The following is a 27,426-nucleotide window of genomic DNA, read 5'->3' as shown; positions in this document are numbered from 1 at the left end:
AGATACTAGGAGTACACATTAACACGTAGTATAAAGTATGGAAATAGAATTCACTTACCAAAGACAAAATGTGAAGTACCCAATGAATGAACAAACAAATTGTCATGTCTTATACCTGAGGAGCAATATACAAGTTGAAATATCATTTGTTGTTTTATTAAAGACTAGAAAGTGTGTATTTATAGACAAAAAAAACAATAGTCAATAGTAGAAAACTTTGTAAACACAAATTGAACTTCCAATAGCAAAACAACATAATTTATCAATCAATACTTCAAATGTCTTAATACAAAAAAAGATATTGAAACGATAGTTTTAAAGAGAGATAAAATTGTCAAAAACATCTTTCATCCAACCTCACTCGATCCTCATAGATTTATCAAATGGATCATGTGATAAAAATAATGCACAAACATTGAATAACAATTAATTAATATACTAGATTTCCATGACTGACAAAAATCAATGAGATAAAATCATATTTTTAAATTGTTCTCGAAAAAAAAAATACCGCCCTTTTTGATAACGTCAAAAAAACGTCTAACTAGTTGAGGTCTCGAATTCCAAACGAAAAACCTCAAAGTTTTGAAAATCTGATACTTGGATTTCGAGACCATTAACCAGTAATTGTAATTGTTTCTAGAGAGCCTAAAAAATTATCTTTTTATCAATTTTATCAATCCAAAAGATTAATTTAATACTTGAGATAGTTCAGTTTGTTAGTAGCATCTTTATTGTTTTGAACGATACACGGTTTTTATAAACATAATTTCTACATGTTGAAATACTAATATTCAAGCCTATTTTGAATAAAACAAATTGAGTAAGTACCAAATAGAATTCTATTTCATTAAATCTACAAATTTATTTCTAGACGAAACCCCCATTATTTAATTTTCATAACAGATTAAGTTATGTCATAAAATTTATAGTAACATAATTATGGCATCAGTTTCACAGATTAATCACTCATATTATCAATATTAACATTATACAAAAAACTAAGTTTCTTAACATGCTGTGCCGCTGCACTAGAGTAATTATAATACAGGCCAGGAAATTTTTCGCAATAATTTATTTTGAATGAAAATTCATCAAAAATAGTGCTATAAGTTGATCTAATATAAATGAAATAATATAGTGGACACCGCCCAATTAAAACCGAGATGGACGAGTGTTGGCAATATCCCTGAAGATGGGAATAAGATTTGTTCCTATGCTTTCAGTTTTTTCACATCAAGAGTTTTTTATATACAAATGAACTTCTAAAATTTATGTTTAAAAAGTAGCAATTTGCCAACAATATTGCTGATTTAAAAAGCAATGATGTATGAGAAAAATCCTCTTTGACTGAATATACGACAAAATTTTGAAACACCCTGTGCTATCAGAATTGCTATGTATCAATAGGCGACTAAAAGTTAATGGAAAAATTTAAAAAAATGCAAATTTGGATTAAAATTTTTCATATTATATGCAAACAGTGGATATTTATATGACATAAAGGTTTTATTATATAATTACATTTTTTTTGATTATTTGAAAACAAAAGTTTTGTAAATAAAAAATTTGCCTGATGAATACTTCATGAAATATATATTCCATCATTCTATAAAATCTTTCACTAATTTGGCTACGGCGAACAGTTTATATAAGCACGAAAATCAACTACTAACAAATAGTACTAATAGTATTATAAACGGTAGTTTTTTGGTCGAGGATGGCGAAGAGGTATCACAATAATCAAAGTTGAATAACTACTTAAAACTTTACAAAATATATACAAAAGAAGCTTGAGAATCATTCGCTCTGCTGTCCTTAGCACTTCAATCCAAAACATCTCGCCTTGATTCTTGTAAGAAACAGGAGGGGGTGTCGTGGAACCGTGTCTCCATATTTTACTCGTCGGCTATGTGACTGAAGTCCAGACCTGGATTTCTCATTCATCAATACCTTTGATCATTGGAGGTCTTTTGGTATGTGAATAAGTTTCATGCCAACGTCTTCTTACAATTTGGGTCCTTTGTATTGCTAGTCAAGTAAGAATTGTGAAGGAGATTAATCAAAATTTTGTCACCTTTATAGTTTTCTTTCAATAAAATACTCAATTCACCTTATCTTAACATCATACAATACAATATCGTTTAAATTATCAGTGCGGGATGAAAGAAGCCTATTATTTTTACAATAATTCAAATATTTTCGGAACTTATCCGAGCATATCTACTGTTTCTGAAGAAGGTTCTTATCATTCAACACAATGTTTCATTTAGAGTTTAAAAGACCTTGACTGTTTCATATAAATTTTTCCAAAGCACAGACGATATCAATAAGTAAACAAAGTAATAATCAGTTTGGATTGGAAACATGAATAAATTGATAAAACATTCGCCTATCGGGCATTCAGCTTAATAGGATTCACTTCATATCTACAAGTATATTCACAGAGAAACCAGCTAAAAGTCCCCCTGTGACACCCCCAATGTATCCCTTCCATAAACGGCGCATCGTAACGTTTTATGATTGATATTAGTGTCACATAAATGTGTAAATATTTTTTTAACTATTTGTAACAAAATTATAATCCATTAAAAATAATGTCCCCTCTTTATTTTTCTATTTTTAATAAATGCGAGGCTTGTTTCATGTTATAATTTGTTGAAAAGCTGTTTTTTACCTCAATGGTCTTCAGAGTTCTACTGTGTTTAAAAGTTTATTTCTTCTAGTATCAACTCTGTGTTTCCCTTTTTCATCTTCTTTATAAATTTGTTAATAATTTCAATTCTGTGGTATGAACTGCAATTTTTTTTAATTCCTCCTATTTTTCCACTACGTTATATATTATACGCTATAGGTAAGTTAATCGGTCTTTAATTGCGAAATATTTATTTATTTCTAGATCTTCACAAACTTCCTTCTTGTTTGCTTAGTAAATATTTTATCTTGTGTACTATTAACAAATTTATTTTTAAGAATAATTTCCGTATTTTTGTGTAGGTTCGCCGCTGACTAACAATTCCACCCTCCTTCAACACTAACCACCACTACGGACATTTAATCCTAGTTAAAAGTATTATAGTGATGATATTTGAAACTTACTAGTACATTGGTCGACTTCAAGTATGAGAGTTTATAAAACTGACGGAAGTTACGTGGAAGATAACGACTCGGAATTCGGTTGGTACTTCTACGAAATTATGGTAGATGAAGCTGATGAACGTTTTGAAAGAATTAACAGAGAAACAAGGTGAGCTATGAAGCTTTAAATTAAAGCATACTTTTAATCTTGAGTTGGCTTTTATTGATCAGCGCTTAATCAATACCTACTATTTTTATACAGTAAAATGATTCTGGGACTGTAAATAGTATTAAATCTAATAATTTAATCGTCTAGCTCAATGTAGTAAGTATGTAGTTCTACGATGGAACTTAATTCAGGATCCTTTCTCTGCAAGTTGTTCGTTCGTGGAAGTTTTATTTTGCATTGTGCTATATTATGAAGCAATGTGGAAAAATAAAATCATCCAAGTTGCCTCCATCTCGATACTGTTATTCCTAAAACCTGACCCTCAAATTTCCTTAAACACATGATACTTCACGAATTTTCTCAAATGCTCAAATGAAGCATGGTCACGTAAGCTCCACTTTAAAGAGAACCCCAAAAAGAAATCATATGAAGGTAGTTCTAGAATGCGGGAAAACCGTGAAATATATCTTCTTCTCCAGTTCAATTTGTTTGGGAACATTTGTTTCACCGCGGGTAGCCGCACCTTGTTGCACCTAAGTTGTATAGTTGTAATTCTCAAATTATGTAACTTTGGTTGAAAAACCCTTTGTAGTTTTTTCACATATTTTGCACCAATAACTGTTACTAAATATCCGCGTGCATTTTAAAAAACCCAATGTTATCGTTATATTGTTTTTTGATTTATCTACTTTTACTTTTAAGTTTTGAGGGTCTTAGTAGTACACCACACGACTAATGTACCCCCTTATGTAGGGCGCGGGCCTGCTTCTAGGTATATATAATCTATTATATATTGAATATATTCTCTGCAGAGAAATAGCTTTACTATAACAGGGCCATTCCAAAAATTATCCAAATCCGTCATGAAATAAATCCTACTTCACAAATAAAAACAATCCAACAACTATCTCTCTCTCTCTCTCTCTCTCTCTCTCTCTCTCTCTCTTTCCCTCTCTCTCTCTCTCTCGAATAGATATATTATTTTTGAGAGTATTAGCTCCGTATAGATTAAAACTAAATACTATTATATGATTTGGATAAAATGTTGGTAATTATATAATATATGGTTGGTTTCTTGAAATCACTTGAAGTGGTTTCCTCAAAATATCCAAACGCCTTGAGTTTGAAATTTCTAAAAAACCTTTCAGCCTATATTTGAAAGGTTCAGTTTATATGGAAATAAATTGGAAATGCCGTAAACAGAGATCGAATCAATGTGTTAATATCACAGTTAATAAAGAATTAATTGAAAAAATGTATGAAACACTCCATACGGGGAGTTTGGAGGTTAATTTCGTAACATTTATTACAACATACTACAAAACTTCTATCCTCAATGATTTTTTAAAGATATATAGTTTATTTGCTTTTTAGATTATTTTCGAAGTTAAATAAAAAAATTTCGGAAAATATCGAATCAATAGATTTGATCAATTTTGAAGACTCGACCTCTGATCCCGTGAAAAATATCAATCCTGATATAGAAATAGAAGAAATTATTGAAGTGGAATCATACAATAGAGGAGAAGATGAATGTTTTAAAGATATTGATCTTGAATTTCCTCCAAAAGAAAAGTTATCAGAATTAATCAATCCCTGTAACACTGAAACTAAGATGTTGTTGTCTGTTGTGAATTTTCCAAGGTAGAATCATTCAGAAACTTTTTGTAACAATCCAGGTATTTATTTGAAATCTTTTATTAATTTCAGATATCGTGCTCTCATGAAACAAGAAGCCACAAACAAACTAATGGAAAATTTAAATCCAAAAAGTACTAATTACAAAAATCTTATTAAAGATAAACGCACAAGTATAACTGAAGATATGGTTAATGAAATAGTCAATTACCATGCCACGAAAGAAGATACCATGATGTCGCTTATGATGGAATTAATTTTAACAGATGTTGATTGCAGTTTAGAAGATATTGTAGAAGTAGATGAAAAAGAGAAAAACGTTTCACAAGTACCTCAGTTTGTTATAGAAAATTACGATTCGGGTAAGTACACATTCTGTTGTCGAAATTTTTCTCATGTCTCCTCTTCAAGAAAGACAAGTCACCTACTTTGGACGCCTTAGATGCAGATTTCAAAAGGAAAACATATTCTTCTTCTTTTAGGGTTACAGCGTCCATATGGCTCCTTGAATTTTCTTAAGATGTCTACTTGCATGCATCCAACGATATCATACGATTTGAGTATAAAATAATTTGTCTGCTGCAGCGTCAATTGTAATTAGATGCACATTTTAAGTCCTTATGACCGAATTCAACTTGTTTAAACTTTAAAAATCAGTTTTCTCGTCTTTTTATTTGAAAATTCCTAATACGGAAAATTGTGACATTCAAATTGAAAAAATTGATTTAGTTGATATAAAAACAATTTTGTTACAGCATTACAGGTCAGGTTTTTTCTTTTGTAAGTTTGTGAAACATCCAATTGCTTATTAAAAAAATAATGTACAGGGTGTCCCGCATAATAACATAAAACAGAGGCGTATAGGGGAATCCAAAATATAACATCTGGGGGCAATTTATCTCTATAACAAGTAGCATCCCTGAGAACTGTTAACTTAGAAATACCAAATTTGGTAAACAGTTTGAGACTGTTAAGGGCATTCTTGAGAGTTAATTAGAGTTGACCTAACCCGTAAAATTTCATTGAAATTTTTTATCTGTCAGTTAATTTTGAAAAAGTTATTTTCATATTAGAGACAATTTAATTCTACATTTTTCTACTCTTTTCAAGTCCAGAGTTCTTCTCGGAACCATCTGGAGAAAATTGAACAAACTCGTTCAATTCCCACCAAAGAAAATAATTTCATTTAATGAGGTCCTGTGAGCGAGGAGGCCAATTTTAAGGATAATTATTTCCTCTTCCAATTCATTGATTTGAATATTAGCGGTGTATTACCTACAATCGTCATATTTGGGGTTCTTCTATACGCTTCTGCTCTGTGTCGTTTCTTATGCGATACACTCTGTATATTTATAGATTTGGTTTTTTCTGTATTTACTTTCAAATATTCCTTGTGAAGAATTTTAGGCCTAAAGTTTCGTCTATTATTCTGCATAATGATTGAGTGAAATGATGTTGATAAACTCTAAATCTTCTTAGCCCTTTCCGGTGGCCAAAAATGTAAAATATTCAAACCAAAACACAATTCCTCATATTTTTGTGAAAACTAGTTTTTGATGGTGAGTTTATATTAGAAAAAAATATATAGAAATATTTTACCTTAGAATTAGGTCGCTAATATGGTGATACGCATTTTTATATCAAACCAGTTATATTAGGTATATTCTAAAATGGTATGGATGTAATCGTAACTTTTGGAATAAATTAACATTTTAACAAAAATTTTAGGCCACTTTTCGCACCAAAATCTGCAATAGGTTTAATAATGTGTTTCCTCATCAAAAACTCAACCAAATATAACGATTTTGGCGTAATTTCCTATCGAAAGACGCAGCAGTATCGTAATTTTCGCTTTAGCTTTATCTCTAGCGGCTATTTGTCCTTACACCAAGCCGCTAACAGCTAACAGCTCGAATCTTCTGCCTTAATTTCTTTTAAAATGGCCAGTCGCCACGGTAACGCCATTGTAACTTTCAGCACGTCCTACATGACAATTGCTATTTCTCTAATTATACCAACAATTATTATGCTTATGCTTCTTATACATTTCAGTGAACAATCTGCCAAGTATAAGATCGAACAAAAGCGAAGGTATTGTACGTAACAATTATCTGCAAGTGCCGAACCGGGAGAATATTTTGAGTAGCTTGGGTCTTAGTGAGGAGGATAAGAGCATACAGAGTTTCTGCGAGGAAACTTTCGAGATGCACCAGGAGTTAGCCGATATTAGAAAAAGCTTTCAGGTAAGTATGCGAAAGTAGGAAGTTGAAAGTGATTATTTTTGCTTTGCCGAGAGTTGTTTGGAATAGGGACGAGATAATAGTATTATTAGGCAAGTTTCATGTAACTTACTGAAAAGCATAAAGGGATAGAAATATAATAAGAATGTGTTTGAATCTAATCAATTAAAATGTACCAAATGTCTTGTTAATTAGAGAATACGTTTACAAATTGATAATACATTAATAATATCAAGTGCTATTCAAATTTTTCCCTTTTCTCTGAAAATAATAAAAATATGTGTAGAAGTATAGAAAGTATAAAATATTCTGAAACAGTGAGAAAAATGTGAGGTTATTCATACGGATACGTTTGGCTCAAACTCCATTTAATCAATAGTTTTAGAGACCAGGAGGTGACTAGATGAAACATAGTTTGAAAGAGGACCGAACAACTCTTCGCCCTGTCAGACCAACAAATTATAATACACATACCCTGATAGAGAGGAGATAGAGGAAAATTCAAGTAGAATAATTATATCTAGCATGCATACCAATATCAACAATACCAGCAAAAGTAAGGAAATTTTTGGAAAAAATTCCTCAAACCTCACAAGGAAACGATGAAACAAACGTCTTTGATCGATGAAGTAAATAAGAAACAGTTCAATTGGATATTGGTGTCGGTATATATTGAGAATGAGGCAACAAAAAATGACAAGGGAACACGAAAAAAAATAATAGATTGACAGAAATAGGATAAAACAAATAGAAAACTCTATAGAAAATGAAAGTACATTTCCAAGCAAAAAAGCTTGGAAAATAGATGGAATCGTACACGAAGTCTGAAAACGCATTAGCAAAATAAACAAAAAGAAAAATAAATAATGTTTAGGTTTATAATTCATAGTCCTGCAATTAAAAAATTCATATTAGTTCATTAGATTTCATACAATCAATTTAAACAAAATATAGTAAATTATGAATAAATAGTTTTACATAAACTAATAACTGTTTAATAGTATTGTGATATTTTTAAAAAATTCAGTGTATGATTTTCATGATAATGAAGCATACTTTCTCTCTTCCACTCTAAAAAACCACTTTAATTTTCAAGCAAAGCATGTATCTCATTTGAAAATGTTATTGATAGTTTTCCTTTAAAGTATTTATTTCCAGGAGGACACCGATAAAGTATACGACCTGCTAAAACAAACAAGTGCCTTAAAAAACGATTTAAGAGAAACCTTGTACCTCAATGACATCATCAATCTTTTGAAGGGTGACATAGAAAAAGTTAAACTGAAGAAGCTCCCCTTCCGCATATTTTACGCGCGAATCGAAGAGGGTGAACCGGAAATCAACCTCATTATATAAAACTCCATTCCAGTGTTATGATCACAATCGGATTATAAAGACGTATTGTAAGTTATATCATTGTATAAAGAATAGGATAGTAGGTTAACCTTATGAGGATATCATTTGACGAGGTGGACGCCACCAATAGATGGCAGTGGAGAGTTGGCGTCCACAGCACGTCTTTTCTTACTGTACTGTACTGTACTGTACTGTACTGTACTACTGCTTGCATTACGTGATTTTTTAGCTTTGGTTGCCGAATTTCCCCAACAACAGATGGCGCCAAAATTATTTAAAATATTATATTTAACCCTTAAGCTGTGTTGTAAAGTTTCTTATTTTGGGTGCCTATAGCAAAGTTGCAATTTGAGTTCATTATTGTATTGTGTTCGTTGTGTTATTGTTGAGTTTCGTTGGTTGTGCATTTGGATTATTTTTTTATTTGAGAATCTTTGAACTTGGATATATATTTCATTTTTAAGGTAAGTGGATATTATTACAATTAATATACATCACCACTAGCTCTCTTAGTTAATATATTCAAATTATAAGAGGCGCTAGATGTATAAATGCTACAGCTTACAATTTCGAAACAAAACTGTATATTTAGCGAACTACTTACTAAAATGTATTTATATAACAAATAATCACTTCTTCTTTTCAATTTTTTAGAAATGGCTGGAAATAAGCGTGTTTATTTCAAGTGTGGACTATGTAAGAGATCAGATCCTACAATTAAAATGTACCGATTTCCTGTGAATGACCCTATCAGATGTCGAAAATGGATCATACACTCGGGTGAGTTATTCTTAATAGACAATTATTTTTCATAAAGGAATAAAAAATAGTGAATGTGAATAAATGACTGTTCACAAATGTTCAATACTAAACATAAGTAGGTATTTAATTATCGTCAAATAAAAGATAATTCGTCCAATAGTTTTTTCTGATAATGAATATTTGTATTATGGTCGCATTGAATATTATACAAGTACAATGATTTACTACAAATTCCAAATCCATTCAATCTTATAAACTTATCAAAAGTACTTGAATCATACCTAAATTTAAACTTAAAAGCCACCTTTATAGTAAAGAAATATTTTTTGAAAATATTTCAAACTTATACATAAATACAACTAACCGAATACTGAACTTTAATATTTCACAAAAATTGAAATAGTATTTTTTTTTATTTTTTTATGTTTATGAACTAAGCACATAATAATAAGGTAATGCGTCTGTGTGTTTATATTTGGAAATTATCCTGTCAATGAGGCAAAAATTTCACATGTTCAAATGTATAGAGACTTTTTTTTATCACATATTATAATATGGTTATAATACTAATAATTTTGTTTTATCCAGCATAGAATGTTTGAATGAAATAATATCAAATACTAGTTTTATTTGAATACAAATTTACTATAGACATGTACCAACAAATCTTCGATATGACGTTTCGTGCCTTCACGAGGAAAACATATAGGTTTTTAATGAGGATATGCTTATTTACTATAATTATTAGTCAATTTAAGCAATATAGCACACTTTTATCTCGAATAACTAACATCACTAATGATTATTCTTAAATACGTTTCTGTCGTAGATACTCGTTTTGATTTTATCATAAAATGTACTGAGAGCTTTACTTTAAACATTACCTGGTATTTTCGATATAAAAAAGAACTTTTTTAACCAATTTCCCTCCATAATATAATCACCATTTTTGTCCATTGTTCATTTTTGTCCTCGTATTTATTAAGGGTAAGAATATAGTAATGCCATATACCATCTTACGATTGCTGAATACTTTCAATAAAAATGAATTTTAGTTTCAATTTTATTATATATATTGGAAAAAACACATTTAACAAGAGATAATTTTATTTGCTATTAAGTACCCGCTTTTATGACCATATATAGGTACTTGTTCAGATAAGTAGACCTTTTGCCTGCTTTTATTATACCATTAAACAAACAGATGGTTTTATATTTAACTCAACAATGAGCTCAGTTTTAAAATTTCTATATTATTTTGTGGTCAATCTAAAAAGTATAAATAGTTAATACAATAAATGATATTTTCGATTATTATAACTTTTGGCTCTCCAATGTGAAACCAAGACCGGTCCTGGGTTAGTATAAATATCTTTACACAATGATAAAACTGACAAAACGATTATAAGTAGGTATTTTAGTAGTAGTTGATAGGACAAATTTTTTTTCTTCATTAGAAAGAGTTTTTTTTATTTATTGGTCTTATCCAAATTTTCGCATTGATCCGTAACTTTCAATACAAAGCCAATGAATATAATATTTATATTAAAATCAGATTATTTAAATATCTTTGGTACGTATGTACTTATTAGTATATTTTTTATTTCTGGTTTTGCTACACTTCTTTGGAATGGTCTTTTTTGTTTGATTTTAAAAACCCTTATTAAAGAAAAGTATGAAAGTGTTTTCACCGTTGTTGTGAGCATACCAAGAATTTTAATGATATGTAGTTGTTTTTGAGAATGATACACAGGTATGGAATTATCTTAAAACAATTCGGGAAAATTCTGTCATTCCGACGATGATATAAGATACAATTAGGGAAATTCCAAATAAGGGTACTACTAGTCATTATTCCATTTATGCCCGTTATTGAAATAAAATAAATTCAAGTTTTTGAACATAAAAAAATACTTTACCATAACCATTACAATACATTGATGTTCCTCATTTCAGGTAATGCTGTTTTGGCAAACTTAAGCTAGAAATCACTAAGAAATAAGCTGATCTGCAGCAAACATTTCAGTGAAAATATTAGTCAATCTAAAAGATTGCCTACTACTGCTGTACCATTCCGCTACAAAAATTACAAAAATGATGAAGTTTCAGAAAGTGAATCGGATAGGGAAAATTTGGATGAACAAATAATCCAATTAAATGTTTCGTCACATCGAAAAACATATTCAATAGTGATTTTATTGCCTCGATTCATTCCAGAAACATTAACATGAGAGGTAGTTCAATCAGTAACTATGAAGATGAAGAGTTACAGAACCTTCCATCTTGTTCTATGGGAATTGGAGGTAGGAAGCAGTCATTGCAAGAAGAAAATGAACGGTTGAGAAAGGAACTAACCAATGCTACGAAAAAAGTCAATAACATGAATACTCAATTGAGAGCTACAAAAAAAAAAGGATTATGAAAACGCAACTCTCTGCGAACGTTTTGTATGGAGAAGGAACTCTCACGAATTTTACAAAATCTCTTGTGAATATGCGACATACGATAAAATCCCCATGGTTACTATCTGAAAAGAAAACTTCCCTGTCATTATTTTATACCTAAGGACCTAATACATACAGATATTTGCGACAAAAAGGGTTTATTTTGCCAGCAATATCAACAGTGAAATCACGGGTTGCCAATTTCCGTTGCAAACCTGAATTCAATAAAAAAATTTTATGCACCTTACTTTAAAGGCGGATACGATGCTGGCTTACGAAAAGAAATTTATTCTGTTGTTCGACGAAATGTCTATTAAGAGGAATCTTGAGTACAACATGAAAACAGATTTAATTGAGTGTTTCGAAGATCTGGGCGAGTTTGGAAGAAAGCCTTTCCCTGCCAGTGAAGCTCTAGCTCTCATGATCAGAGGAATCTATAGAAACTTGAAAATTTCTATTGCCTTCTTTGTATCGAATGGAGGGGTGTCATATGCTTCTTTATGGTGTATAATTACCAAGGCATTGGAAAAACTTTTGAACAATAGTTTCATATTTAATGGGCAGTTCATATGTTTTTCTGACATTTGAAAAGTTTATGATCTTGATAAAAGGAGCAAAACAGGATAGATCTTTTTGAAACTGACTGATAAGCACATCAATCCGAATTCTTTCGAAAAAATGAAGTTTAAATTATTATTGAGTCACAGTGTTTATTCTGCCATAATGACATCTTTGGAAAATGGTGAACTTATTTCAAGTATAGCTAAAAACACAGCTGACTTTTGTTCTAACCATGAACAATTTATTTGATGCCCTGAATAGTACACGTTCCCGAGTGGTATGCAACAAATGCAATCTGTTGTAGTCATAGGCAATACATTTTCAATTTATTATTGCGAACTCAGATTTTCAAATATTGTAAAACTTTTTCAAGTTCATTAAAAATTAGACAAACTAAAAAAAATGATAAATTTTCAATACTTCAGCATAACTGTTATATAATTTTATATTCAACAATTTCATAAAAAGTGTAGTTATTATTGTTACTTTATTTAATATTTCTGTGCGATATTTTCTAATAAATTCATTTACTAAAACTTTGAGTGTTTTATTAGTTATCTAATATGAAGGATGCAATTACCTCAGAGCAAAAATCCGTGATTCCTGACGTTTATGCCAAAATCTAACATTTTTTTTATGTACATTAATTTATTTCAATTTATTCATAATAGTCCAAGCATTAGGTAATGCCATAAGATATTTATTGTCCAACCGACCTCTGACCTTCTAGAACCTTCATGCTAAAAAATTATCATCTAGGTATCTTTAGAATTATAAGCAACAAATAGATTAAGTTCCGAATATCGACGACGGCATTTCTTCAAGAAAGGACATATTTGCATAATTGAAGAATTCTACAATGTCATTAATTGAATTATTAGTACGATATTGTATTACGATACATTTAGTATATTTCATCTCGTTACGTTTAAAATATTAGCATAGTTAGAACTTTTTACAATTTATTGTTTTTAAGTTTATCAAATATATTAATACAGTACGAAAGCGGAACAAAATCAAAAATATTTTTCCCAGGAAGAAAGGGGAAAATGGATAAATCACATAAATCAACTAAAAGTTAAAAAAACCATACAAAATAGCCAGGACTTATTTTTTCGCCTGTACAAAATATCATCAAAATATGAATGTTTCAAAAATACATTCATGACCGAGGTTCTGAAATCGCAAATTGATATTATTTCAGTCAGCAAAGGAAAGTATATATATTTTATATACCTTTGTGCAAGGATCCTTGTTCCTATCCCAAATTTAAGTGATTAACGATTAATGAAAAATTATTTGTTTCATTTGCTAATGCTACACGAACTTATTACAAAAATCTTTTTTTTATACATTGAAATTGGTGACAAATAATTAGTACTGAGATTAAGTTTATTTTCGGTTCGAGATGAATACATGCTATAACATTATTAGAAACATGACATTTCAAAATACTCCCTATCTATCTATTGTAAAGATTCCTATTGAATAGGTAATTTGTGTCACTTTCGTAATAAAAAGTAAAATCGGCAACAATGTACTGTCGGTTCGAATATAGAAGATAAAGAAAACTTCACATTTAGTTGGGATCTTTCCAAAAAAATCTATTTGTTGAAAATAGTGCTGTTTATTTCAGGTGGCACTAAGCTACGGGTCATTTTTATGAAGAACGAGCATAAAAGTAACTAGATGACGTGCAAAAATGGTTTTAACATTGTCACTGTTCTACTATACTATTCTTTATAAAATGGTTATATACAAATATGGTATATTTGCTGAGATACTTTTTTCAATGGAAAATTATAAGTTTTTCGAAAAAAATGAGTTACTGTCCAGCATTTCCATGTTCCAAAAATTCTATTTGCTGGAAACTTTTCTAGCTTGTACCAAAATAGCAGAAAACAATTAAAAGTTAAACAATGTTAAATTTCAACACAGTGGCTAGGAAGCTGCTCAATTTGAGCAGTTATGTTTATACATTGTACGTTTTCCTGATGAAATATTATACCGATTACTTTGATAGATCATCATTTCTATATTAAATCGGTCAAATAAGGCATTAGCTACTTAGTTTCTCTTGTTAAGGTCCACTTGTGTTATAAGATTTGATTGTTATAACCGTTACAGAGAATTTTTTGCCTTCTTGAACATAAAATTAATCATATTCAACGATTTTTATCTAGTCTTAAGCTCAAGCTTCCGTTGGAATGTTAATATTGTATATTATAATTTATTATAAACTCTTTTGACTTCTGACAAGGCTAGGCATCTTCAGTGGATAGTCCATTGTGTGACTCAGTGTTCCAACAAACGTCACGTAACATTAAATGTCATTAATGCACCATAGATTATTTACATAATCACGAGGTTCATTTGGTTTGAAGAGTGACAAATGTCAAAATAATAAGCGTTTTATAACTATTACGCCGTTTCATGAAAAAATTTCAACCTAATTAAACGATAATAGGGATCTAATGAATTAATACATGTAATAAAATTATTTACTCTATCCAATAACGATGTTTATCAACCCACACTTTATCACACCAATCAAAACTGATTACCTATTTAAATTGAAAAACTTATTCATTATTATGTACCTGTCTAAATTTACCTTGAATAATATTTAGAAATATATATTCATATTACAGAGTTGAAAAATGAAACTACCATTATCAACACTATCAATTTATCTATTTTCTTTCCTCTATACCGTTTGTCGCTTCTTCTACTGGTTTCTATAGCAACCCACGAATTTGAAATAATTGTCAAAATGGCTAAGAAGGGTCAGCAAGTACAGCTTCAAGCTGAATTAACCACTGAAGAAGAATGGGAGAAGTTCTTATCGAAAGATGGACTTCTTCGTGAGTATTCCTTCTCTTGAATTAATGAAAAAAAGTAACTACTTAATATTTGCAGTAATCGATATTTACTCAGATTGGTGCGGTCCATGCTCTGGAATGGCGGCTAATTTGAAGAAAATAAAACTGGAATTCGGTGGAGATTTGCTACTCTTAGCAATTGTGAGTATATTATTCAATGTTTTTATGCTCCTAATACATATATTGAAATGATTTTCCAGGCAAAAAATGATCACATCAAGCAATTGGAAAGATTCCGAGGAAGAAGTGAACCTACCTGGTTATTCGTTTCGGTGAGTAAAACAATGCAATTATTCGAAGATTTTTTAAATAAATTGAGTCATTTTGATCTAATAGAAAGGAAAAAAAGTTAATATGTTGTTTGGATGCAATGCTCCACTTCTAAAACGCGTTATTTTGGAAGAAATCAAGAAAGAAGAACAGGCAGCGAGCGGAGAAAAACAAAGGTAAATATCTTCATCATATTTCTATGTTTTGATATCAAACTGACACATAAAATAACCTTATGCAATATACATTCATATATTCGTTTTTCACATAAATCATTATCAAATTCATTTGTAGAGATCGCTATTCAGAAATTACTGATCTGGAGGAGATAGAAATCCAGAGACAGGCAGCAATTGATGCTGTAATACAAGCAGCCAAAGAAAAAGAGGAAGCAAAGAGAATCAAAGAATATGAAGAAAGAAAAATTGCTGAATGTAATAATATTCTTGAAAATTTGCCCAACATTGGTACAATATTGATATTCCCATGTGGAAGAGATAAATACCATGACGTTTTGAATGAACTAATGAAAGAAGCAAGCCTTATTACAACTCAAACTGAGAAAGTAAGCAACTTATCAATTTCTGTATTTTTTTTTTTAACGTAAGTGGATCCTTGAATAGTATACTGTTGTTCGGGATTAATACTGTTTAAAACAAAACATGTAAAATCCTTCAAATTTTCAGAGTAATTGATAATCTAAGTAAATTTCCCCTGACTTATATTACGCTTGTCATCAGGTAAGATTCACCGAAGAAGAGTTAGAGGAGTTGATGTACTTTGAAGAACCAAGACAAGGAGCAGACGAATACATATTTGATGGTTATTCTCTACACAATCTGTTAAACGAGGAAGCACTTTTCTTAGCAGTCAAACCATCTCATGGATCAGAAGTCGAAAATATTGATAAACTATTATTGGAGATGGTATTTCTATTTATATCGTAACTTTTTTCTACATTAATATTTTTGGGGCAGCTTCTTTTTTAATTAGAAGTAACAACTTTATTTTTGGACTTAGATATATGGGCCTCCAATGAAACCACCTGGATCTGAAGATTGCCCATACAGACAGATGTTAACTGAAGCAGAAGATGAAGAATCTGGTAATGTCGTTGAACTAATTGGAATATGGGTGCCAGCAATACCTTGTGTTAGAGCTACGGTTCTAAGGTTACAAATATTTTTTATTATAAGTGTGGATCATAAACTGTCCCACTTTCTTTCAAGTTTTTCCATCATTCACATTCCATAAAAATTTTAAATCTTCTAAACTCGATTTAATAATTCCTTCATTATGTTAAATTTCATCAAATATTATCTAATATTGTAATTAAGGTCTTCTTTTACCAATCCAGCTACAAGTTTTATTAAAGCCGCTTGACATGTAGCAAGATAACAAACAAAGCGATTTGTTAGAAGCTTAGTTTTACAATCAACCCATTGATATGATGGAAATTCAGTTGGTTTTTAAATGAAAAGTTACAAGTGTGATCATGATATCGCATCTCTGCTCAAATAGATTCAGAAATCAAAAAATTAGAAGATCTCGTTTATTGCACCAGTGGAATTAGAAAACTTCATCTCATATAATGTCATGTAAATAGCTACTATTGTGGTAACTTTGTCAATTTTTGAATTATCATCATCAATCAATTTCAAATGCTGGTAATTATCTAGATTAGGTTACACCCCTCCGATTTCGATAAAATTTTAGTAAGTTGTATAGAAAATTACCCTGAACAAGAATATATACATACGATAGGGAAACCTATTCCTTCTGGTACTTTTTTTATGTGGAGAATCATATAATTGTAATAATTTTTCACTGATTGTAATATTAAAATTGATCATTAAAGTAAATAAAAGAGGGACAGATAGGACATTGGTCTTAAGTTTTAACCCCCTCAACCACTTCAACTACTTTCAACCATTAATTTTTACGTAATCATTTAATCAAATTGTTGTTTAAACTTTAAGACCAACTTCTTTTATCAGCATAATAAAATATATATACAAATTAAATAATCATCAATTTCGATAGGATACATCTGAGACCTTTTTTGAAAAAAAGTCATTTATTCTCTGTGTATAGCTAAAGTGACTCTTAAATAAGAATTCGGCAACATATTGCTTTTAATGATGATGAGATCTGCTATGTTATCACGCAAATCTCTCCAGAGCGCCTCTATATTTTAGAGTGTGTGCTTTCTGGGTTTCTGGATCTACCAAATTATATATAATAATTATAATTAATAATGATGAACCGTGTACTAATTTTAACTTAGAATATTGATATCAATGAACAGCAATATACAAGAATTCATACAATTTCATTTTTTCATTATCAAACAAGAATAAAAAAAAACAAATATTGATAGATTTACTATTGATAGTTGTATGTAAACAAACTAGACTAAATTCTCTATAAATTTTATGATTCATGTTGTCATTATTAGGTAATGAATTCATGGGAAGCTGAGCTATGATGTATAAAATATTTTTCTTTTTCTGGAACTGCAAAGTTAAAAAGCTATGTAAAGTTTTGCTTTCTGCACCCTAAATATTCTTGTTCAGAGTAATTTTCTCTATACATACTAAAATTTTAACAAAATCGGAGGAGTGTAACATGATCTAAATAATTACCCAAATGCTTATTACTCCATAGTTTACTTTTTTTTAATTATCACACTATTTGAGCAGAGGTGCAATATATTGCATTGCCACGCATGTTTCGCTCTCCATGTCAAGTGGTATTAATATCGAACTTTTTTTAATTTCATGCTATTAAATCAACTTTAGTTTTTATCTTGTTAAGCAAAAAAAAGAGTATAGTTGGTCATTATACTATACTAGTTCAATATTAAACACCATACTAAACAGCAATATTTATTAACTACATGAGACAATATACACAATTAGTCAATGCATGAAATATTCAACTGAAAACAAGTACACATGATTTTTAAAAAATAATAACAAATAACTAAAATCAATGTTTAAATAACTGTTTACTGTATCAACCAGTATTTATATCACAATAAGTAAAATAACGAACTGTAGTATAATATTTGGTATGAAATAGTAATAATATTACTACAGCCAGGGGTATTTAGAACGATATTTTCTTACAACCTGACTAAAATTAACAATAATTCAATTTCCAATGATCTGAAGGTTTCGAAGTGAATTGGCACTAGACACAATCTGCCTGAAATATATGAAGGCTTAGTTACATTATAACAAACAATATTAAATGTTTATACAGGGTTTCACGTTGTGTATGCTCCATAATCTAACTTTTATAGCTATTACCAGACCTTTGATTCCATAGCAGTTAATTATGAATAATTTTCGAATTTGTTTCATACATTTTTAGACAAATTGAAAATTTGATTGATTAAAGCGAAGTATTGAAGACTTTAGTTATAAGTAAAAAGGAATGAAAACATGCTTTCGAAATGATTTGTATCAATGTCAAAGGAACACAAGTATTTTAAAATAAATATTTCCAATATTTACTTTGTAAATGGAGGTTTAATCGTATTTTCCACACATGCTGCTTAATTTTTGGAAATCCTAGTAGAAAAAAGTTTTTCAGTAGTTAAATTTGAATCCAATTGTTTGAATATTTCTGGATCTGACTAAATAAAACGACGTTTTCTACGATTGGATTTATATCACCGAGTGCACGAAACTTTTAAGTATTTATAGTCTTTGAAAATTCTTCAAATAATCATATCGTAAGATATTGAAATCACAAAATAAATAAAAAATAGCGATACAGATTCACTAGAAACAAAATAGATATCATATAGGTTATAAGTCTACACGTGGCAATGAGTATCGATGGCATGGAACGTGAACATCAGGTAGTTGAGGTTAAATCTTTGTATCGTCCAGGAAATAAAGCACAGAACTCAGAAATTTCTAAACAGTAATCCTGATCAAGATACAACAAAGTGTATACGATATATATATATATATATATATATATATATATATATATATATATATATATATATATATATATATATCCTGGGGGTTTTTGAGATCGCTGGACACGACGGCAATATTACCTGCATGGTAGGGGCCGGGGTGGATGGTTTATACGGGGTCTCATGAACCTCCGGAGGAATTCATTATGAAATTCGTCAAATATATATTTCCTGGAGGTTTTCGTGGTCGTTTCTGCCCACCTAATAATTTATTTATTTGATTTCAAAATAATGCACTTTCTCTCTCATATTCTCAAGTAAAGGTCGAAACGGTGTCTTACAAATAAAAAAGTCTTCGTTATTTGTTTACTTTATGGAACGCATATTTATATATTTCCTCGTTGTTTATGATTGTAGTTCAGCCAGTCAGCCATGGCAGACGCAAAAACGTGGTATTATTTATACTTTTAGAACTAAGATATCTTTTTGTGAAATTGAGACTCGTAAGTTTTGAAATGGGTGAAACTAAGGAACTATCGGTTGAAAGTAATGGATTAATCGCAAGTCTTCATAATCTAGGCAAAAGTTACCGTACGATTGCCATCGACCACTCATTTGCCCAGGGATATCAGCTCAGATCAATGAATCTAGGAATTTATCTTTGAGAACTTCTATAGTGAAAAGGAGAATAAGAGAAGCTGGCCTTTTTGGAAAGGTGACAGTGAAGAAACTTCTCTTAAGACTTCAAAATAAAATTGAGAGGTTGCATTGAGCTAAAAAACATAAAAATTAGATGCATCAAGAGTGGGAGAGAGCTCTACTATAATAAAATGGATCGAAGCAGCAAGTTGAAACTTTGTATAAAGCTTATTGAGACTTTTCACTAACGCGTGCATGAAGATTTTTACTAACGCACTTTTATTTCCCATACGATGCCAATACCAATGATACCCTTGCTTCAAAGTAGCTTTTCCAATGATAGGGTTGAATATTGGAAGGAAGGCTGAATATAGTACTGCAATTACACGATGTATCCAATATTCATGCAAATATTCACCTTCGAAAGTTGGCTAAACATTGGAAAGCTGGAACCTTACCTAAATGTACCCATAAAAATGAAAACGTGACAAAAAAGTGATGAACCGTATACAAAAGATGTAAATTCTTTAAAAATAAACTGGATAATACTAGCAAATTTGGTTTTTCATACAAAACACGTAGCATTCACAAGCAAGAGGACAAGAGGTGTGTGTAGCTGCACAATAAGTGTTGGTTGCAACTTCCTTCCAATGGTTGCTACTCTTTTGACGTGGGTAAAAAAGAAACCGACTTTCCATGGCCAACGTTGGAAGCAAAACAGTCGTCGAAAGACATGCGCACTACGACCACACGATGCGTTCAATCATACCCGTCTCCAAAGTTGGAAGCATTGGATGCATCGTGTGGTTCCAGTTTAAAATTAAGCTTTTTCTGTTGTAAAGTTTCCGGGTTTGCACTATTCTGATTTTCTGTAGCCACCAAGGAAATCAACTTTTATGAACAAGTTTCTCTCATTTTTTTCATTTTAATACGTTTTGTCCTATAATAGCACTGGTCAGAATGTTTTTATATAAAAAATTAGTAATTATTAGTTCACTTATTATTGAATTCAACAAAGATTTGGCCATAGTCTCTTCCTTATATCTTCCTGCTCAATAATTTTTTTACCTTTAGACTATTTTTCCCAAAACTATCTGGTCCTTATGTAATCCCTGAACCGGAACCAGAACCTGAACATTTGGCGATTATTTTCGATAAAAAGAAGACTCGTGAAGCTTTACGTACTATGGGTCACTGGCCAGAACAAATTATGAATTACGGATTTTTCTCCAACGAAGATCCAGAAGACACGGAATTAATAGCCAAGAGTGTTCAACGTTTAGAGGATCCAAATATTAGAGTCAAGAGAACATAGTAAGAATTTCATCTTGTATTATATCTTCCATATTGAAGTTTTCTTAATATTCAAATATCTCAAATTTACAGCGAGGAAAAATTAGTTATCCAACTGTCAAAGAAAAAAAGTGAATGTGTTCTGACTTTCGCTCAAATTGGTCCAATATACATATCCCCTAACCCTCAAGAAGGAGCTAGAGAGTGTGCATTATTTTTTCCTGACGATTACTCCGAATCACTTACTGAAGAAGAACGCGCTCTTAGTGACTTTTTGGCCTTGGAACCCGATCCAGAAGAAATTCAAGTGGAAGAAGAAATCGAAGAAGTACAAGAACCGCAAGAAGCAGTTGATGCGGTTGAAGCAATTGAAGCATCTGATGAAGATGTTAAAGAAGAGTTAGATATGAACATGTTCATGATGATGTAATGAATTGTTAATTTGATTTGAAATAAATAAATGTTCTGAAGGTTTTTCCATAAATTTATGTTCTTTATACAAGAAAATGAAGTTACTAGATGCTGATTGGAAACAAATGGAAATGGAGTTAATTGTCACATAGCTGATGATTCAAGAGGATAACAAAAATTGTTTTCATATGGAGTCTCCTATTTTCATGATAACAGCATTTTGATATTCACAGTTAAGTCGTGGAATTTTGTAGTGGAGAAGCAATAAGCATGCATCATATGGCTTCTAATGAGTTGTGTTATTCCAAGAAATGTCCTCGCTGGGCTTCACTTGCGTTTTCCAATTGGCACAAAGCCACGCGAATGATTAACAGTTCAACGTTACCATTCCAAAAGCCAACATTTTCATTATCCCTCTCATTATTCAAGAACATTTCTTCTACATTATGGTTTTCCTGTAACCTGATGAATCTGTTCACCAGCCAAATGCCCGACGACCCGCCTATCTAAATTCTATCTTTTTGGATACAACTCTAGCTCCAGAGAAGAAAGTTTTCCTATATCAAGGCCGTACCTAACATATCCCTCATCCCACATAAATAATGTTCCCATCTCACTCATATATATAACCCAACAAACCTGTCTCTTCATACCAAGCTCTATTTTGCAGTAAATTCTTAGACGATTGGGGATTGGACCGAATTTCGTCAGGGGTTTTCTGATTCCTACCTTTTTGAATACTGAAAGAGTATATTAAGTGTTAAGGATCCCTGGAAAACTCCTTGATCGCCTATTGACATTTTCGTTGAAAATTTAGATAGTTTAAGACAAAAAAAGAGTTTCCTGCCTTGATTTTTTAATTCCTGTCATGTTTATAAAACGATAATGTATCATTGATTCTAATATTAAAATTTAAAAATTACGGATAATTTTTCTTGAATTTTCATACTTATATTCTAACCCTTAGAACCCTTGCAATCTTCTTACCAAAAAAATTTTGATAATGAAATTGATGATAAACATTCTATAAACATGACAGGAATGATAAAATTGTGAAAGGACCAATTTTTTTGATAAGAAAATGTCAATTTCCTAGAAAAATGTTATTGAAAACCAAAGGATATTCCCAGGAATCGTAAGTACTTTTCATACTCTTTCAGAACTCTAAAAGGTAGGAATCAGAAAATTGCGGACGAACTTAGGACCAATCCCTCTCGCGGTCTATCCACTTCTTGGTTTGTTTTGAAAGCTACAAAATTAGTTAAAGTCACTATTTAAATATGCTGTAGCGAAACTCGCAACCTTTTCTTGATTTTCTCTTATTAACATAAAAATATAACTTGACAGATTTTAATCTAATAAATTTTAGATAAAAATGACCAGAGAGCTAATAGACGAAATATTCTTTTTCTGTGAAGAAAAATTGTCTTTGAAAACCATTGAAGATACTTTGAGTGGTAAAATAACCATAGCAATGATAGTTAGAAGAAATGGAGATCTGCCGGGTGAAATAGACGATATCGTTCTTCAACTAGTTTATGGAAATAGTAGGAAAATGCCCGGAGACGAACATTCACCTTGCCACCAATTGACATTTAAAAAAAACAACGATGATGATGTGGATAGTATTACAGGTAAAAAAAAACATCAAAAATGTGAACAAAAATCGACTCAGGTGATACACTTGCAATCGCAAGTCACTGGTAAACACACTGAACACGAAATTGTATACTTCCTGAAGCTTCAAAATTATATAAAATATTGTAATTTTTCTTGCTCTCACATTAAGTTTTGATTGGTGACCACCCTTTGTATCCCTGTTCAAAATAATTCCAATAAGGGGTAACTGGCCCGTTACCTACCTGATCCACCATTATCAGTTAACCATCAACCGATACGTATCTCCGTTAAAACCAAACAAGAATCTTTCCTGAAAATGTGATGAAGCTGCTCAAGTTGTCACCCTTTTGCGACAAAGCCATACACTGAGGCGAAACACCAAATTATTGGACATTGTAGTTTTATGACCAGACTGTTAGCAGTACGAAAAAAAAATCAAACGCAAACCCCTATTATTTTTTATCGATTTCTGTATTCAAATTTCAATATTTATATTCAGGGTGGCCCAGCAATCACTTTTTTTTATTAGAATCCTATTGTTTGACGTCGTAAATTGATTCCACACCCTATATCCAGAAATGTCACTTTTTTATAGGAGCAATCGTAAAAAAGGGTTACGGGGTTTCTCGGCAAACGAAAACCCGTTTTCCATATCAGAAACGTAGATACCATTCAATTTGCAATGAATTTCTGGCGTACACTCCTTTTTCTTAGGAATATTTTCGAGTTCTAGATCGTAAATCCATTGTCCAAATGCCCAGTCTAATGTTCGAAACTTATATGGTTTGTTCTTAAAAAGTTAAAAATGTCGCGACTTTTATTCATATTTGATTTCTTTATTAATTTTCTTGTTTTTATAATTCATGACAAGACAATAATACGTGCATAAAACAAAAAAATTGGATTTTAAACATGTGAAGAAAACGAAAGATAAAAGAAAGAGAATTAAAAACAAAAATTCTCGTAAAACGACACGAACCCCTAGGTAATTATTAATGGAAAGTAAACTATAATCCTTATAGTTAATTTCTGTGGAGGTAGATTTCTGAAAGATTTTAAACGACTTTCGATGTAATTGTTTTAAATTTTTATATGTCCACCAAATGTGCAGATTCACCCCACTGTGCGACAGGACGCTGAACATGAGTCTGTTTGCTATTTCCAGAGTTAATCGTTGTTACCAGAAGACTGGTAACTTTCATAGAAGACGCGGTCCCGGAAGAAAAAGGTACACATCTGAGAAAGATGACCGATTCATTGTCGGACATCGTTGAGACATCGGGCCTTCACTGGTGTTCAAGTCCAACAAGAGCTCAAATACACACAAAGAGTGGCTAAGAGTGGTTGGACAGTCAGAAGAAGACTTAAGGTAACCTTGAGCCAAAATGTCAAGGTACTGGCCCCAAATTAACCCCAGCTCACCGAGCAGTCCGTCTACGATTTACCAGAGACACGTAAATTCGACTCACGAACAATGGGGCTTCTGGATGATATTGCAGATTCCGTATGGTAGTATTTACAGGATGTCGAAATCGCCGTTATGGATTGGCCGGCGTGTAGCCTGAACATGAGTCTTCTCGAGCATTTACGGAATGAATTTAAGAGAAAAGTTTGGGCTAGAAATCCTGCACCAGTCACGAAATCGGACCTGAGAATAACGCAAGCTGAATAATGGGAAAGCATCGAGCAAGATCGAGTAAAAATACTAAATATTAATATGTTAATTTTAAACAAATTATCTTGAGAAAATACAGATTTCGTAATAGACCTTTGACAGAAAGCGTAGGACTGACTTGAATCGATTTTTTTGCTCACGTGTGTATATAGGGTGTTTCCTAAATAAAATGTTTCTGGATATTTACAGTTGAGGGTGTTGGGAAAGATATGTTGAGAAATATTAGTCCGATTTTGGATTAAAGATTATAATCATTTGATATACAAAAAACTTTTTGACTGGTTGCGGTGTGAATATACTGATCTAAATTTGGAGTACAAGTTTTCCTAATCGACAAATAGGTGGCGTTAATAAGTTGTACCACTGTATTTGTCAACAATATCGTTTTTCATTGCGAAAACAGTGACAATTTAGAAATTGTCGGAATTATTGATAGTGAACGTTTAAAAGAAACAAGTTCGTGCAAAAAAGAAATCACCCTTGAAAGTTTATGGTGAATAATTTTTTATGCTTTTAACAAAGGCCTTACTCAAAAAATGCATAGAATCGCTTTGTGCAACTTCTGGTGATAAAGCACCATCAGATAAGACTGTTTGGTTTGCAGAATGTCGATATGATCGTGCGTCCGTCAGTGATGAATATCGAGAAGATCAGCCAAAATCGGTTGGAATTCCAATAAAAATCTATGTTATGCGTAACATGATTAAAGAAAATTGGCATGTGACCCACATACAGATTGAGGCGTCCCTAAGTATATCGCAGACTGCAATCCAAATGATTTTGCTTTAATATTAAAGTGTGAGAGATAAACTTCCAAAACCATGTTTCTACGACATCAGCTTAAAAGTGGAAAAATATTTCCAGAATTAGTTTGAGCGTATGCCAAAATGTATAGACCCTAAGGGCGAATATTTCGAAACACAATGGAACACTTCGAATGGAATTTCTTGGTTTCTGTTTCACTTTTTGTAAAAACGCAACCCCTTGTGTTTTGTTTTAAAGAAATAAAACGCGAATATTTCTCGTAAAATTAATAGTAGGCGATGAAAAATGGATTGAATATGCGAACTTTAAACCCAAACGATCGTGTTCGAAGCGTGATGAAGTGACAAAAATGAATGTAAGCCCGGATTGACGGCACGTAATTTTGAAAAAACTGCTAGGAATTATATGCTATGAAACCAGGTCAAATGGTCAACAGTTGACTAGATTACGGAAGGAATTTTAGAAGTAGCACCTGGAGTTGGTGAATAAAACGGGCTTTGTAACCATATCATACACATCTTAGATAACTCACTAAAGAGTGACTTAATTTGTTTGGGAAATTCTGATGCGTTCAATAGACCGGATATTACACCGTTTGAGAAAAATGTTCAGTCAAAAATCAAGCAAAAATTTGAAAATACTTTTTAGACGACCCTATTACGTGATGAAACTTCCACACATATTTATTATGAAATATGTTTATTTTTATAGGAATATGGGCTCCACCGGATAAATTGACAAGATCTTTAGTTCTTAAATACCTTTTTCCTAATATTACGGCACCTTATAAATTTCCGGATGTTGAACCAACTCCTTTTTATATAGCGGTAGCTTACGACGCTTTCAAAACTAAAGAAGTCATGGAACTGTCAGATCTTTACCCGGGACAAGTTATGATGTATGGATTTTTCGATGACGATAAGCCTGAAACGGCAACTTTAATTTCAAAAACGGTAACAGAATTTGAAGAGAGGACCACCCCGACTACATAGTGAGTTTAAATATCTTTATTAGGAGAGTTGCGGTGCATATAAAAGTGAATCTTATTAAAACTCCTCATGTAATTTCATTATTATATCCACTACGTCTCTCCTAAACAGTTTTCAAACTTATTTGATTAGTTTCAGCGAGGAAAAAATCATCATTCAGTTGGCTAAAACCAATCCAGAATGTCTACTAGCATTCACAGAATTAGGACCGACTTACATGAGCGCAGATGCGGAGAAAGGCGAAATCGATTGCAAATACTTCTTCCCCGATGGCTACAATGTACCAAAAGAAGTAATACATGAAGTGAAGAAGAAATTTAAGAAAAAGAAAAACAAAGCAGCAGCAGTAAACCAAGAAGAAAATACATCAGTAGCTACTAGTGACTTGGTGAAGGAACAAGAAGAGCTAGAGCATGAAGATGAAGAGGGTAACAGTGAAGAAGAGAAAATTGAATGTGATATACTACCGGAAGAGCATTATGAACAAGAGCTCGTAGAAGATGGCAATTTAAGTGCTAGGAGTATTAGAGAAGCTGATAAGGCAACGTCTCCTATAGCCGATAGTTGTTTATAGAAGTAAATAATTTTAAATACAAGGCATAAAGTGAAAATTTCTTAATAATTGATTATTAATTTGAAAAAATTGTTATGAGTACTGTCAGAAAATTACTGAAAATAAAAAATGTTAATGGAAAAA

The 27,426-nt window shown here is 31.5% G+C and overlaps 3 protein-coding genes across 9 annotated transcripts in view; 2 read left to right on the top strand and 1 right to left on the bottom strand.

Moving 5' to 3' along the window:
• Positions 1–19,346, bottom strand: part of LOC130901464 (uncharacterized) — a 92,571-nt gene extending 73,225 nt beyond the window's left edge. Inside the window, exons 1-2 of one of the 3 annotated variants that reach the window (XM_057812894.1) lie at positions 18,922–19,346; positions 59–2,031 (exon numbers count right to left, since the gene is read on the bottom strand). The gene's annotated coding sequence lies outside the window, so the exon portion shown is untranslated. The remainder of the gene's footprint in view (positions 1–58; positions 2,032–18,921) is intronic. The other 2 variants (XM_057812902.1, XM_057812886.1) reach the window with 2 other exon arrangements.
• LOC130901455 (uncharacterized) lies at positions 728–13,560 on the top strand. Of its 2 annotated transcripts, XR_009060288.1 has the most exons (7): positions 728–823; positions 2,998–3,247; positions 4,622–4,891; positions 4,958–5,247; positions 6,938–7,128; positions 8,284–9,261; positions 11,200–13,560. XR_009060288.1 is itself a non-coding variant. In XM_057812872.1 (6 exons), the coding sequence occupies exons 2-6, from the start codon at positions 3,123–3,125 to the stop codon at positions 8,479–8,481; spliced, it is 1,074 nt and encodes a 357-aa protein (XP_057668855.1). In that variant the 5' UTR covers positions 728–823; positions 2,998–3,122; the 3' UTR covers positions 8,482–13,560. The 2 variants fall into 2 exon arrangements, 1 of the variants encoding a protein (XP_057668855.1); XM_057812872.1 differs by having other exon boundaries at positions 8,284–13,560.
• LOC130901433 (uncharacterized) lies at positions 8,375–27,426 on the top strand. Of its 4 annotated transcripts, XM_057812847.1 has the most exons (10): positions 8,375–8,528; positions 14,900–15,112; positions 15,168–15,271; positions 15,331–15,402; positions 15,467–15,576; positions 15,695–15,965; positions 16,141–16,326; positions 16,421–16,572; positions 21,051–21,290; positions 21,363–21,753. In XM_057812847.1, exons 2-10 carry the CDS (start codon positions 15,022–15,024, stop codon positions 21,697–21,699), a joined length of 1,563 nt encoding a protein of 520 aa, XP_057668830.1. In that variant the 5' UTR covers positions 8,375–8,528; positions 14,900–15,021; the 3' UTR covers positions 21,700–21,753. The 4 variants fall into 4 exon arrangements, with proteins under 4 accessions (XP_057668830.1, XP_057668822.1, XP_057668814.1 ...); XM_057812839.1 differs by lacking the exons at positions 16,141–16,326; positions 16,421–16,572; positions 21,051–21,290; positions 21,363–21,753 and adding exons at positions 23,050–23,314; positions 26,452–26,731; positions 26,868–27,426; XM_057812831.1 differs by lacking the exons at positions 16,141–16,326; positions 16,421–16,572; positions 21,051–21,290; positions 21,363–21,753 and adding exons at positions 23,050–23,314; positions 26,452–26,731; positions 26,862–27,426.

Source organism: Diorhabda carinulata, chromosome 1, assembly GCF_026250575.1.
Source record: "Diorhabda carinulata isolate Delta chromosome 1, icDioCari1.1, whole genome shotgun sequence".
Classification (NCBI taxonomy): Eukaryota; Metazoa; Arthropoda; class Insecta; order Coleoptera; family Chrysomelidae; genus Diorhabda; species Diorhabda carinulata.
Note: the sequence above shows the minus strand (reverse complement) of the source record. Positions and strands in the feature narration are given on the sequence as shown.

Coding starts and splice junctions, on each gene's coding strand:
- LOC130901455 (XM_057812872.1), top strand. CDS start 3,123: ATGAGAGTTTATAAAACTGACGGAAGTTACGTGGAAGATAACGACTCG. Junction 3,248..4,621: donor AGAATTAACAGAGAAACAAG/GTGAGCTATGAA, acceptor TTTGCTTTTTAG/ATTATTTTCGAAGTTAAATA. Junction 7,129..8,283: donor ATATTAGAAAAAGCTTTCAG/GTAAGTATGCGA, acceptor ATTTATTTCCAG/GAGGACACCGATAAAGTATA.
- LOC130901433 (XM_057812831.1), top strand. CDS start 15,022: ATGGCTAAGAAGGGTCAGCAAGTACAGCTTCAAGCTGAATTAACCACT. Junction 15,113..15,167: donor ATCGAAAGATGGACTTCTTC/GTGAGTATTCCT, acceptor TAATATTTGCAG/TAATCGATATTTACTCAGAT. Junction 15,577..15,694: donor GCGAGCGGAGAAAAACAAAG/GTAAATATCTTC, acceptor ATTCATTTGTAG/AGATCGCTATTCAGAAATTA.